The sequence below is a fragment of the Tachyglossus aculeatus genome, chromosome 10 (assembly GCF_015852505.1).
Source record: "Tachyglossus aculeatus isolate mTacAcu1 chromosome 10, mTacAcu1.pri, whole genome shotgun sequence".
NCBI lineage: Eukaryota > Metazoa > Chordata > Mammalia > Monotremata > Tachyglossidae > Tachyglossus > Tachyglossus aculeatus.
The window spans coordinates 5,270,779-5,285,434 of NC_052075.1; the positions used below are offsets into that span (position 1 = coordinate 5,270,779).

The 14,656-nt window shown below is 44.9% G+C and overlaps 1 protein-coding gene across 5 annotated transcripts in view; it reads left to right on the plus strand.

The window, feature by feature from the left end:
• SGIP1 (SH3GL interacting endocytic adaptor 1) overlaps positions 1-14,656 on the plus strand; it is a 111,865-nt gene that overhangs the window by 66,068 nt on the left and 31,141 nt on the right. For all 5 annotated transcript variants that reach the window (XM_038752269.1, XM_038752271.1, XM_038752270.1 and 2 more), the window contains 4 exons: positions 543-628; positions 2,147-2,239; positions 3,784-3,858; positions 9,350-9,778. In XM_038752269.1, the coding sequence (XP_038608197.1) occupies positions 543-628; positions 2,147-2,239; positions 3,784-3,858; positions 9,350-9,778 (683 nt within the window). The remainder of the gene's footprint in view (positions 1-542; positions 629-2,146; positions 2,240-3,783; positions 3,859-9,349; positions 9,779-14,656) is intronic.

Below are 14,656 nucleotides of genomic sequence, written 5' to 3' on the forward strand. Positions count from 1 at the left end.
TTACAGATGAGGTAACTGAGACACAGAAAAGTGAAGTGACTTGCCCAGGGTTACCCAACAGACAAGTGACAGAGCCTGGATTAGAACCCAAGGTCCTTCTAACTCCCAAGCCCATGCTTTAGCCACTAGGCCACACACAGTGCTCATCTCTCATTGACAGTTAGGGTCCTCTTCTGTCACTCACTTCTCCTGCCTATGCCATGTCAGTCAGTCACTCAGTCATATTTATTGAGCGCTTACTGTGTGCAAAAGACCATACTAAGTGCTTGGGAGAGTACAATATAACAATAAATGCTTTCCCTGCCCAAAATGAGCTTATAGTCTGGAGGGGGAGATGCTTAGTACAGTGTCTGGCATGTAATAAGTGCTTAACATACCATTGTTATTATTATAAATAAATACATTGCAGGAGATCCTTCAAAAGAGGCTTGACATTTAGGAATTTGGGGTGAAAGGGGTCTCTGGCATTAATATGACCCTTAACACAATTCATCTTTTTGTTTTGTTTTGTTTTCCATTTACTGGCAATGCTTCCGATTTAGCAAAAAGGCCCTGGAGGACCCAATGGCACTGGCCCCCCTGTTCGGCCCACCGCTCGAATCAGCGTTTGATGAGCAGAAGACTGAAGGTAAGAAAACCTGAAACCTCCTGGCTATCTGCCCAAGGTCTGATGAACAGTTAGGGGATGTGCACAGAGGTCTCTCTGAGATCCCCGGATGAAAGGCAGGGAGAGTAGCAGTACAGGGTAATGGTATTCCCATTGGGAGGAAAAAAAAAACTGGACTTTTCCTAGCACACTCATTGAAGGCATAAGGAAGCCTTAGCAAAGATGACTAGGAACAAGAAACCAGTCATTCATTCATTCAAACATATTTATTGAGTGCTTAACTGTATGCAGAACGCTGTACTAAGCGCTTGGGAGAGTACATTACAATAATACAGACATGTTCCCTGCTCACAGTGAGCTTGCAGTCTGGAGGAGGCCCTGGAAACTGGAAACAAAATGATTCCACTTTCCAAACTGAGGCTGTTTGTGTGAGCAGAGCAGGCCAAATCAAAGCGAACTCAGCCTGACCGATCAGGTGCTAGTTGCACCTGGAAAATTAGGCCATGAGTGACACCGTTCTGGGATCAGACCCCTAGTCCATCTGGCCCAGGATCCTGGCTCCAACAGGATGCTTGGAGGATGATGGTTACCTTCCTGGGCATCTATCTTCATCGTTACCACCTACCATCCACTGTCTATAAGCTTTCCTTCTTCATCCCTTCTTTCCTGTCTTGTGTATACTGTCGGCATTTATTGAGCACTTACTATGTGCAGAGGACTGTACTAAGCGCTTGGGAGCAGACCATACAACAGAGTTGGTAGACATGATCCCTGCCCACAGTGAGCAGCTGCTGCTATGTTGGTCTGACCCACTCATGACATTGCACATGGTCTCACGTTCCTATGGAGGAGAAGAGGCATGAACCCAGGCCTGAGTCTGATTGAGTCTTCCTTGAGATCTGGAAGTCTGCAGGAATGAGCCATTAGACCTGCCAGTTTTTTGCATTGATCCTTCCCAAATTTACCATTGCTCGCCAGGCTCCTCCTGTTCTGATCAGTCTGTGGCCCCTTTCTCCTTGTCCTTTCCCCTTGCTCTTTTCTCTTCCCCCCTCCTCATCTTCCTCTTCCCCTCCCACCTTCCCCAGAGCATAAAAACTAAGGATGTATAATTTCCCACAGATCCTAGGTAAATGATGAGTCGTTTACCCTTGAAGGTCATGAAGATCAGTTGTTTGTGGTGGTGGTGGGGAATGCTTTAAAATATCCAAGGCAATAGACACCAATGAATTCACCTTTTCCATTTTCTTTTTGCTGCCCTGAACCAATGAGCTCATAGAGGAACTAAACCAGGGTATTGGATTTTTTTCAGCCGAGCACCAGACCCTGAGCCCTTTAGGGGTACTGTCAATTCTGCACTGGGGGGCTTATCCAGAAAAAACCAATAGTGTCCTTGCTTTTATGGCCTCTTGTTGCCTTTTGGCGGTGGGTGTGGCCTTAGTATCCCTAGATGGAAATGAAATTTAAATTCTAAGGGAGGTCCCCAGATTCAGAAATTTGATCTCCGTGTCTTAGGTCTCCTTTTGTGTGTGTTGTGTCCAGTTCCTCTAGGTCAGCCGGAGATCTGGGGTTCCGTCCAGCCCATCAGTTCCAGCCTCGACTCTCCCAAACTCTCAAGACCTTTTCCCACCGGAAGTAAGTGCCAAGTCATTTGTTTGGAGACAGTCTGACTCCCAGCATCCAAAAGGGACACTCATGTCAAAACAACAGTAATGAGACTGGTTTGCTTTGATATGGTAAGAGCTGGAGGGTGTTTAGAGCGAGGTCTGAGGAAGGGTTAATTCTCCACCCACTCCGTCGAGGATGTGGAATGGGGCATTGACTGTCTCTCTCTGCCAGTCCCTTCTGACCCACATCTGGTATTCTTGTCCAGCCCCCTGGTTATTGGCTCATGTAATAATAATAATTATTATAGTAGTGGTATTTGTTAAGTGATTACTAAGTGCCAGGCACTGAACTAAGCACTAGGGTAGATACAGTGTAATCTGGTTGGACACAGTCCCTGTCCCAAATAAGGCTTACAGTCTTAATCCCCGTTTTACAGATGAGGGAACTGAAGCACAGAGAAGTGAAGTGACTTGCCCAGGGTCACACAGCAGACAAGTGGCAGAGGCAGGATTAGAACCCAGGTCCTCCTCACTCCCAGGCCCTTGATTTCTCCACTAGGCCATGGTGCATCTTCAGGCTATGCTTTCAACTGGTCAGTGGTATTTTTTGAGTGCTGAGCACCATACACTTGTAGAGTCCCAGAGAAGCAAAGTGCACATTCCTTGCCTTCAAGGAGCTTACAATTCTTGCATGGGGAACAGGAAAATTTATTAACCAATGGTGGATGAAGAAGGAATAACAAGAATGTGACAGGCATTACCATACATATGTCAGGATGAAACAGGAATATAGGAATAGACATAGAAAGAAGCAGAAGGGCTGAGGGTAAGAGTTAAATGTGTAACTGCTAAGAGTGGTTGTTGGGGTGTTGGGTGTTGGGAATTAACTGGGGAAGGCTTCTGGGAGGAGATGGGATTTTAGGAGGGCTTTAAAAGTAGGGATTGCCGTGTTCCAGAAGAGGGCATTTGTGGGAGCAAAGGGTTGTAAGTGGGAGAGTTGCCCTAGTGCTAGCATTAGGCTTTCACTGGGAAAGAACCAGATTATTATTATTATTGTTATTATTATTATTGTATTTGTTAAGCAGATACAAGTTAATCAGGTTGGACACAGTCCCTGTCCAACATGGGGTTCACAGTCTAAGCAGGAGCAAGGATGGGTATTTAAACCCTGTTTTACAGTTGAGGAAAACTGAGGCACAGAGAAGTGAAGTGACTTGCCCAAGGTCACACAACAAGCAATTGGCAGAACTGGGAGGAGATCCCAGGTCCTCTGACTCCCAGGGGCCCATGTTTTTTCCACTTCGGCCTCACGGCTCCACTCTGCTTTTCGTTAGATCAGTGAAATTCCATCTATTGGTTGGCCAGTCAGTCGATAGTATTTATTGATCGCTTATGGTATGCAGAGCACTGTACTGAGTGCTTGGGAGAGTACAACAGACCTATATAACAGACACCTTCCCTGCCCACACTGAGCTTACAGTCTAGAGGGGGAAACAGGTGTTAATAGAAATAAATGAATTGTGGATATGGATATAAGTAGTGATACCTCTGCCTTCTGCCTTTTTTTGTCAGCACCTCCACCTCTTCCTCCTAAAAATGTGCCAGCTACGCCCCCGAGAACAGCTTCGCCCTTAACCGTTGGACTCGGTAAGAGTAAACATTAGACGCTCCTCAGCCACGCTGCCACTCTGGGCATAGGTAGAGGAGGTGCTTCTTGGTTCGGCAGGATCGGTTGACTTATCATTCAGATCAGCGTGGTTAACATTGATGCATTCACATGTTGATTTCTTTTTTCCTTTACAGATGTTTTAGAAATCTAAAATTGCATTTAAGACTCCAATATCTGTCTTAATAGGGACTCTGACTTTTTCAAATTGTCTTACCTGGCCCAGTCAGAAAATTGCTTCCACCTTTCTTTTGTTGAGCTATAGGAAAAGAAAAATGGACATTTAGTGGGGGACCTCAATTAATAGTATTTTTAAATAGTACATAAACACTCACTGCACTAAGTTCTGGGGTATATGTCATATATCAAATGCCATCGAGTCATTTCTGATTCATAACTACTTTTCACTGGGGTAGATACAAGATAATTAGGTTGGATACAGTCCCTGTCCCACATGGGGCTCACAGTCTAAGTAGAAGGGAGGAGGATTGAATCCCCATTTTACAGGTGAGGCAACTAAGGCACAGGGGAGTTAAGTGACTTGCCCAAAGTCACAATGCACGCAAGTGGGAGAGCTGGGATTAGAACCCACGTCCCAGTCTGGCCTAGAATTGGGTCCCTACTGTGTTATAAAGCTTGGGTGAGTACGGAAGTTAGAGCACTTGATCAATGTACGCATAGCCGATTTTCTATGCTCTAATTTTACATACACACAAAAATAAGATCTCTTAAAATGGTGCCGCTCCTCTTTCTTGCACAGGCCAAAGAAATAGGCAGTAACAGGAAAATCACGTTGTCTGTGGAGAATAGTAATTGTAGCATTGGTATTACTCTATTTTATTTGTTCATATTTATTCTATTTATTTTATTTTGTTAATATGTTTTGTTGTCTGTCTCCCCCTTCTAGACTGTAAGCCCGTTGTTGAGTAGGGACCATCTCTATATGTTGCCAACTTGTACTTCCCAAGCACTTAGTACAGTTCTCTGCACACAGTAAGCACTCAATAAATATGATTGAATGAATGAATGAATAATGAACACAAGCTGGGCAGATGCACTGCACTAAGCGCTTGGAAAGTACAGCAAAAGGACAAAACACAGTCCCTGCCTATAAGGAGCTTCTGCTCTCCTGGCAGGGTCAGACATAAAATTATCTTTGAATAGGAGAAATATGGTTTGGGGGTAACTAGAATACTGGTAAGTATGAATGCTCCAAGTTATGACTGAAAAATTAGGGGATGAGGCCAGGGATTTTCATTCATTCTTTCATTGTCATATTTATTGAGCACTTACTATGTGCAGAACATTGTACTAAGTGCTTGGGAGAGCACACTATAACAACAAACAGACACATTCCTGCCCAAAGCAAGCTCACAGTCTAGAGGGGGAGACAGACATTAATATAAATAAATAAATAAATAATTGAATTGCAATAATACAATACATAAATTACAGATATATACAGATATCTACATATGTGCTGTGGGGATAGGAGGAAGAATGAATGAAGGAGCAAGTAAGAGCAAGCCAGAAGGGTTTGGCAGCAGGGTAGAGAGAACATAATTCTTTTATGCATTTTATTTACCCTGCATGTACATATTTATTCTTCAGGACCATGTAATAATGAATCGATGCCAGACACTGTTCGAACAGGCTGCTGATTAAAGATTGATAGTGCAAGATTGGCACTAAGAACTTTTGTTCTCATTGTTTTTTTGTTCCAAGGCACAGATTTATTTTATACTCTGTCAGACTGAATATATAACACAGTCCCTTGTGGCAAAGTGGTGTTGAGAGATGAATGAATGCTCCGAAGATGGCACTATCCATCCATCGGGAGTATATGTTGAGTGCCTACTATGCAGAGCACTGTTCATTTGTTTTTATTTTTATGGTATTTGTTAAACACTTACTTTGTGTTATGCACTATTCTAAGCTCTGGGGTAGATGCAAGATAATTAAGTTGGACGTAGTCCCTGTTCCACAGGGGGTTAAGATCCTAATCCCCATTTTACAGATGAGGTAAATGACTCACAGTGAAGTTGAGTGATTTGCCCAAGGTCTCAGAGCAGACAAGCGGCGGAGTCAGGATTAGAACCCAGGCCCTTCTGACTCTCAGGCCCATGCTCTATCCACTAGACCAGGCTTCTCTAAACCTAGTCTGAGCTAATGGGAGAGCATCTTAAAGTTAGAAGGCACAGCCCCTTTCCTCAAGAAACTTATCATTTAGCAGAAGAGACAGACACAAAGTAGCATTCATGTAAGAGGAATAAGACAATGGAAAGCTGGATCTGTAGATTCATTCATTCAATCATATTTATTGAGCGCTTACTGTGTGCAGAGCACTGTACTAAATGCTTGGGAAGTACACGTCGGCAACATATAGAGACGGTCCCTACCCAACAACGGGCTCACAGTCTAGAAGGAGGAGACAGACAACAAAACAAAACATGTATACAGGTGTCAAAATCGTCAGAATAGAATTAAAGCTATATGTACATATGATATGTGAAGCATATATGATATATTATAGAGAAGCAGCGTGACTCAGTGGAAAGAGCATGGGCTTTGGAGTCAGAGTTCATGGGTTCAAATCCTAGCTCTGCCTATTGTCAGCTGTGTGACTTTGGGCAAGTCACTTAACTTCTCTGGGCCTCAGTTACCTCATCTGTAAAATGGGGATTAAGACTGTGAGCCCCCCGTGGTACAGCCTGATCACCTTGTAACCTCCCCAGTGCTTAGAACAATGCTTTGCACATAGTAAGTGCTTAATAAATGCCATTATTATTGTTATTATATGAGCCTAGACAACTTTTAGTGATATCAGTTAAGACACACGTAGATGAAGAGCAGTTTAGATAGTGTCAGTCAGTCAATTGTATTGAGAGCTTACTTTGTGCAGAGCATTGTACTAAGAACTTGGGAGAGTACAATATAATAATATAGCAGACACATTTCCTGCCCACAGTGAGCTTACAGTCTAGATGGGGAGACAGACATTAATAAAGAGCATACAGATGGTTGGACAAAGGTGCTGAGGTGACAATAGGGAGGATATGACCTGGGGTGAGAGAAAATTCACTGGGGAAGGCCTCCTGAAAGAGGTGAGATTTCAGGAGGGCCCAGTTTTATTTCATTGTTGGGTTAAAATGAGAGCGAACGGAATGCAGGACGGAAGAGTCTGGATTTTCTTTTCTGGCAGCCTCAGGTAGGGGTTGTAATGAAAAAGCTTCTAGATTGTTAGGATGCCAGTGTCTGGAAGATCAGCCACCGTTGTCCTCGGAAAGGTCTTTGACTATTTAGATCATGGGTGTTTCTTCCAAAAAAAATTAAGTGACTTCTACTTAATTTACCCACCAAAATATATACTGAGGATCTGAAGCTATTTCCAACAAGAGTATTACTTAAATGTTGTCCAAAAATAGAAATGCGTGAGAAAATATTTGAGATTCACATTTTGGTGATATGTATATTTTGGGAGATACATTAGCAATTTAGATATAGTTTTCTAAATAACTGAATTTGGCCACTAATCGCTCTAAGTACGTGGAAAATTTCAGTGTAACATTTGATATGGTTATTGAGTCATATCTGAATACTTTTTCCCACTTAGCCTAATGCCTGCTTTCCTTACGGTTTATGTTTGGTATTTTGGGCCAATTTTTTGGGTGCTGGGGGTGGAGGGATGGGAGGATGGAGGGGGGTAAAGATGGAGGGGAGAAGGTGGGGCAGAAGAGACCTGAGGGCAATTGTGGTGGGCCTTAAAGGGCTTAGTATGGTGCTCTCTGCACAGTAAGCACTTAATAAATATGATTGAATGAATGGAAAGTGCATTCACCCCCAAGGATAATTCATTCATTCATTCAATTTTATGTATTGAGCACTTACTGTGTGCAGAGCACTGGGCTCTGCTCTGAGCACTCTGTCACAATCTTATTGTCTAGGAATATTAATACCATAATACCAGGGTGACTTACAGACTCTCTTGTGAGCCAGTTATTGGGTAGGGACCGTCTCTATATGTTGCCGACTTGTACTTCCCAAGCGCTTAGCACAGCGCTCTGCACACAGTAAGCGCTCAATAAATACGATTGAACAAATGAATAAGTTGGCACTGCAATGTTTACTATGGCTTAAGCACCTCCTTTTCCTCCTCTTCCACCTTCGAAGTATTTTAGCTGTTATTTTGATCTACTTGAAGAGGAGTGATTCAAGCCCATTTCCATTAAGCATTAAACAGTGACAGATCTATTTAACATCAATCATGACAGGTATTCATTCATTCAGTCGTATTTATTGAGAGCTTACTGTGTACAGAGCACTGTAATAAATGCTTGGGAGAGTACGGTACAACAATAAACAGACACATTCCCTGTCCACAGTGAGCTTACAGTCTAGTAGGACAATCAGTTAGCACAAGTTGAAAAGGAGCAATACTTTGAAAATTAAAGATTTATAATTGTACCCCCAAATAACATCCAACTCGAAATCTTTCGTTCTTTGGAAAAAATTCATTGTCATTTGGTCATGTATTGATATAAACGTTGTGGGTTTTGATCACTGGTTTTTAACATATTTTGTTTTTTGCTTTGGGAGTGTATTAATGTGCTCTACATTATTTTCTGTGGGAAACTAGACTTTATTTAGCATTCTTTCACTTAACCCCCTGTTTTCATGGAGCCAATTAAGAGAATTAACAGGTTTTAGCAATTTACTTGCAATCAACCTTTGGCCACTCAATCCCTCTTTGCACTTTTATTTGGGGGAAAACTTGCTAGTTGGGTTTCAGGGGAGCCTCCCATTTTGATGTGCAGTCAGTCAGTTGATCAAAGGTATTTATTGAGTGCTTATTATGTGCAGAGCACTGTACTAAGCACTTGGGACAGTACAATAGAATTGGTAGACACTTTCCCTACCCACAGGGGGCTTACAATCTAGAGGGGAGACATATATTGATATAAAAAAATAAATTATGGATATGTGCATAAGTGCTTTGGGGCTGACGGAAGATTAGAGCTCCAAGAACATAGATGACGCCAAATGAAAAGGGAGTCGGGGAAAGAGGACTTATTCAGTCTTATTTATTGAGCGCTTACTATGTGCAAAGCACTGTGTTAAGCACACGGGAGAGTATAATATAACTGTAAACAGCACATTCCCTGCCCACAACGAGCTTAACTGGGGAAGGCCTCTTGGGATCAGTAACTGCAAAGGTAAGCAACATTCAAAAGAAAGAAATTGCCTCAGAGAAAAAAGAAAGCAGCCGAATTCTGGGTCCTTAGGGGCTGTCTTCGGGTGTTTGAGTAAACCCCATGGTCATTCCTTCCCAGAAAGAATTTTTCCAAACCAAGGCAGTTGGGATATAACCGATCCTTCTCCTGCCCTGTCGCAGGGTCAGGCCAGACACGTTCTTGGCTCTCAACGCATTTTTCTTTTTCATCAAAGTTAAAAATCCCCCTCCTCTGACCGCAGGAATTGACCCGCTAGCCCCAGAGGTCAAAGGCGAAAAGCTACCGTCAATCAGTGACTTGGACAGCATTTTCGGGCCAGTGTTATCCCCCAAGGCCGTTGCCGTGAACACGGAAGAGAAGTGGGTCCATTTTTCTGACACATCCCCGGAACACGCCACCCCGGCTTCCAGGGAAAAGGTGGCATCCCCCGAGCCCCCCTCGGCCGGAGCCCCTCGCGCCATCCCGTCGCCGCTCGATCTAGAAGAGATCCAGAAGAAGGTTTCCGAGCAGGCCCTTGTGAGGGATGAGAACTTGGAAACTGCCGCCTCTCCCAAGGAGACCGGGGTGGTGGGCCAGAGGGCTACGCCTCCCCCGCCTCCACCGCCGACTTATAGAACTGTGGTGTCGTCCCCCGGACCAAGCTCTGGAGGTGGCGTGGGCACCACCAGTGGTACGTCCTGTGGCTTGAGTGTCCTCTGTGCTGCTGCTGCTACTGCTGCTGCTGTACCCGCCACCTTTCAGCCCACTGTTCGTTGGCTTCTGAGTGCTCATTCCCCTCGTTCAGCTGTCCCTGTGGCTCCAGATGCTTTTTCCCTTTCATCCAATGCCCCTCGGGTCCCAGGCTGATTGCTTGTTTTGAGGTTTTTTTGGATGATGATGATGATGGTATTTGTTAAGCGCCTGCTAAATGCCAGGCACTGTTCTAAGTGCTGGGGTAGATCCAAGCTCATCAGGTTGGACACGGTCCATGTCCCACACAGATTGCAGATGAGGGAACTGCCCAGAGCAGTGAAGTGACTTGTACAAGTGGCAGATCCAGGATCAGAACCCAGGTCCTTCTGACTCCCAGGCACGTGCTCTAGCCACTCGGACAAGCTGCCTTGGTCCTTGATGGTGTGGACGCGGTCCCGGGGCTGCCATTCTGGGGAGAGATTGGGGCACGGTGGGTCAGACTCAGAACCACAATTATTATTATGATTATGTCATGTCCTGTTCAGGCCGAGCTATCCCAAGAGAGGTGCCCGCGGGCGCTTCAGTATCAGAATGGATTCCATCAGGATGTGGGAATGGGTGGAAAATCCCCTTGGAAAACAAACCCAGGAGCCTCTCCCTCTTGGCAGAAGATGGGGAAATAATAATAACTGTGGTATTTGTTAAGTGCTTAATATGTGTCAGGCACTGTACTAAGCCCTGGGGTAGATACATGGTAATTGGGTTGGACACAGTCCCTGTCCCACATGGGGCTCACAGTCTTCATCCCCATTTTCCAGATGAGGAATCCGAGGCACAGAGAAGTACAGTGACTTGCCCCAGGTCATGCAGCAGATACGTGGAGGCGCCGGGATTAGAACCAGGTGCCTGTGTTCTACCTACTAGGCCACTCTGAAACGTGTACCGTTGGCTGGGGAAGTGGCTGGGATTATTTCTGGAGTTGTCCCTCCTCTCCTTCCCCTGCTGATCCATTACATCACTGCTTGAGTTTGGCTGCTGTCCTTTTCCCTGGCCTCCCACCCCAACCCCATGACCCTTCATTCATGCCGTGGGAGCTGTGCATGCGTGTGTGGGTGGGTGGGTACGTGTATATGTGAGTGTGTGTGTGTGTGTGTGTGTGTGTGTGTGTGTGTGTATAAAAGGAATTGTTCCAGGATCCTGTCCAGGCATGTTTTGTTCAGAACTGCTGGGCACTGTTTTCTGTGGTTTCTGCTGAAGAGGGTGCTTATGGTGATTTGCTAAGGCCAAAAAAAGAGTATAAAATCCTAGGAGGAAAAAAAAACCAAACCAGACATCCTATCGCATCAATCTCGATTTATCCTCCATTTACTGTCCGGTCACATTTTGCCTATGCTAGCAAACTCCGCTTCAGAGATGGAATTGGCCATGTCGAGGGAGAGCTGAAAGCATTCAGTGCTGTCCTGGAGGTTCCCAAACTTCTGGAAGAACCCTTCAAACTGGAGTGCTGGGTCAGAGGTGTGGGAGGGCTGAGAATGTCTCATCTGCTGGGTTTCCTCTCCTATTGGGGGAATATTTCTCAGTTTCACACTAATATGTTTATTTTGAACTCTCCGAAGTTTCGCTTTAAGAATATTGATCCTTTCTCATTGAAAATGGGGAAAGAAAAACCACCCACTGCTGATGTCAGCAAAATTGAATTTCCAAGTGGAATGTTGAACTGGGCCAGGAAAAAAACCCATAAATTACTAAAACTTTGAACCTATTATTCCCTTTATACGCTTTTAGTCTTTCATTGATGGAGTATGTGGGAGAATTGCAGAAATGGATGTCTGGTACTCATTCATTCAATTGTATTTATTGAGTGCTTACTATGTGCAAAGCACTGTACTAAGTGCTTGGGAGAGTACGATATAACAACAGACAGACATGTTCCCTGTATGTGTTGTGGGGATGGGATAGTATCAAAACAGCAGGCACAACCCCACGTTTTAAAGCTGGGTGAAGACACACCAACCACATCACTTAGCCCGATTTCCGTGTATTTCTCAAGCAATGAGAAGGCCATTTTATTCACTTGGGCCTAGCTTGCCAAAAAGCACAGGTGCCCGCTTTTCACTGTGAGTGCAGGGATGAAAGTAAGGTGGGGTTTTGGGGTGGGGGGCAGTGAGCAAGAGCGATGGGACCGGGGAGGGATGGATGACAGGTTTTGGAGAGTCAATCGTATTTACTGGGCATTTACTGTGTGGAGTCAGTCAGTCAGTTCATCGTATTTGAGCCCTTACTTTGCACCCTTACTAAACACTTAGGCGAGTACAATAGAACAATATAATAGACACGTTCCCTGCGCACAGTGAGCTGACATTCTAGAGGAAGAGCTTACAGCCCTGACTGGCAATGTCTCAGGGCAGTTGTTTTTAGGTCCTGAGAGATGCAGAGCCAGAACATCCCCCAAGAAGACAGCCACCCCACTTATTGGTAGAATTTACAGTCCTATACCTCCTCTAGTTTCTGACACAAGGTGCTTCCGCACCAGGGTTTCTGTTGCTGGCCAAGACGCCAACTAACATCTCTACTGGCTGGAAACGGACAGGATGGCTTCTAGAGATGCCATCTTGGCCACTCCCAGCCCTGTGTGCCTCTTGAGAGATAGTGGGAGAAGACGGGTTGATCGATTTAGGTTCTAGCACCTCCTTGCTCTCACCAGTGCCCTGTGGGGCTGGGGGCAGGAGGGGGTGTCAGGGGTATCCACAGAGTGTGTGGGGCAGCCCCTTAATCTCCCTGGGCTGCAGTTTCCTTTTGCTTCCAGAATAATTTCTCACCACTTTGTCCATCCACACTTGACTCTGGATCGTCACCTTCTGAATCTTGGAATGCATCACCGAGGCTTTGGAGCCCCTTCTTCTGAAGATGATTTTTTTAAAGGTTCCTTAGCTGTTATCTGGATGTGGGTGGAGGGCAGTACTGTCCAGAGCAGGGCAGGGATCTGGATAATAATCTCTTCAGTGCTTTCATTGTTTCAAAGCACTTTGACGCCAATGAACTCATCCTTTCTTTCCCTACCCAACAAGCCCAACTAGTCCCTTCCCACCATCTGGTAGCAAACCAAAACCCCCTCAGAACCTTTGGATAGTGACTGCCACTTCTTACATAGTCTCTGAGTTAATAATGTCAGCCCAAAGGCCAGTAATTCGAAGGACAGCTTTGGATTTGAACTTGGCCAAGAAGAGCGGCCCACAGTCAGCAAAGGACAGAGGATATCAAGATGATAATAATAATAATAGTGATGGTATTTGTTAAGCGTATTATGTGCCAAGCATTGGACTAAGTGCTGGGGTAGATACAAGGGAAGGGAACACTGCAGTTTGATTTGGGGAAGGGTGAAGCCAGCCAAACCCCCAACATCTGGTCCACAGCAAGTAAAGAGTGGCTTTTCTGGAGGGTAGAGAGGTTGGTACTGCTCCTTATAGCACCGGTGGAGAATTTTCTTCCTAAAATCTGGGAGCCTATTTTCTGTGATGTGACCCCGCATGTTAAACATGCATTTAGAATCAGTCAAGCAACTGCAATTCTTGAGAGCTTATTGTGCTCAGAGCACTCTACTGGCTTGGCTGTCCTGAAATTCACATACCGACTCTGCAGTATTATACTCGCCCAAGTGCTTAATACAGTGGTCTGCACACACTAAGCACTCAGTACAGGCCACTGATTGTTTCACTGCTTCAGAGAATGCCGCGTCGTATGCCGGAGATTTCAAAAGGGTTAGACATTTCACCATCTGAAACGTTAGGATCTGCGAAATGGCAGAACCAGATTTCTTGGAGTATTTATGGGGTGGGAAGGACCACCTGTCAGATTTTCTTGTTCGTATTTTCTTCTTCCAGCGAAAACAAAGAAATCACAGGGGAGCCTTGAAACGAAAAGTAGTGAGAAGGGAGTAGAGAGAAAATCCAATTTTCTTGAACATGATAAATGGCTTGGCTTGAATCCTTAGGCTCCAGCTTTCCCTTTAGAACGCACAGGTGAAAAACGGGTAGGGGATTTTAGGGAGGACAGAGTCTGAGGAAAGACAGGCTTCTGAGAAAAACAGGCCAGAAAGTCACCATTTCGGATCTTTTTAACACTGATTGGAAACTCTCCAGTCTTGTCCATGGTCGGGAAGAACAGTTTGAAAAGCTGTGGGGATGATTGCCCCCAGCATGGTGGGTGCACCTAGGTTTGAAACAAAGTGAAGTTAAGGCCTTTGCCAAACTATTTTATCTGTAATCACACATGCAGTGCTGGTGCCCTGACTGAAACCCTAGGGCTGGTGTGGGCACCTCTGAAGGATTTCTTGACATGGAACTCTTCTGGTTCTGGTTTGGAACTCTTACTGCTTTGGCACCGTGCAAGGAAAATCCAAGGAGACTTTTCAGGGAGCAAAATAATAATAATAGTAGTGATAATGCTACTATTATTAAGCCACTATTAAGCCATTATTACTATTATCAAGCCACGCTAGGGCTGCACAGCGTGGTTTAGTGGCAAGAGTCCGGGTTTTGAAGTCAGAGGTCATGGGTTTAAATAATAATAATAATAATGATGGTATTTGTTAAGCGCTTACTATGTGCAAAGCACTGTTCTGAGCACTTGGGGGATATAAGTAATCAGGTTGTCCCACGTGGGGCTCACAGTCTTAATCCCCATTTTACAAATGAGGGAACTGAGGCCCAGAGAAGTAAAGTGACTTGCCCAAAGTCACACAGCTGACAATTGGTGGAGCCGGGTGGAGCCACGCTGCTTCCCAGCTCCGCAATGGTCCGCTGTGTGACTTTGGGCAAGTCACTTCACTTCTCTGGGACTCAGTTCCCTCATCTGTAAAATGGGGATTAAAACTATG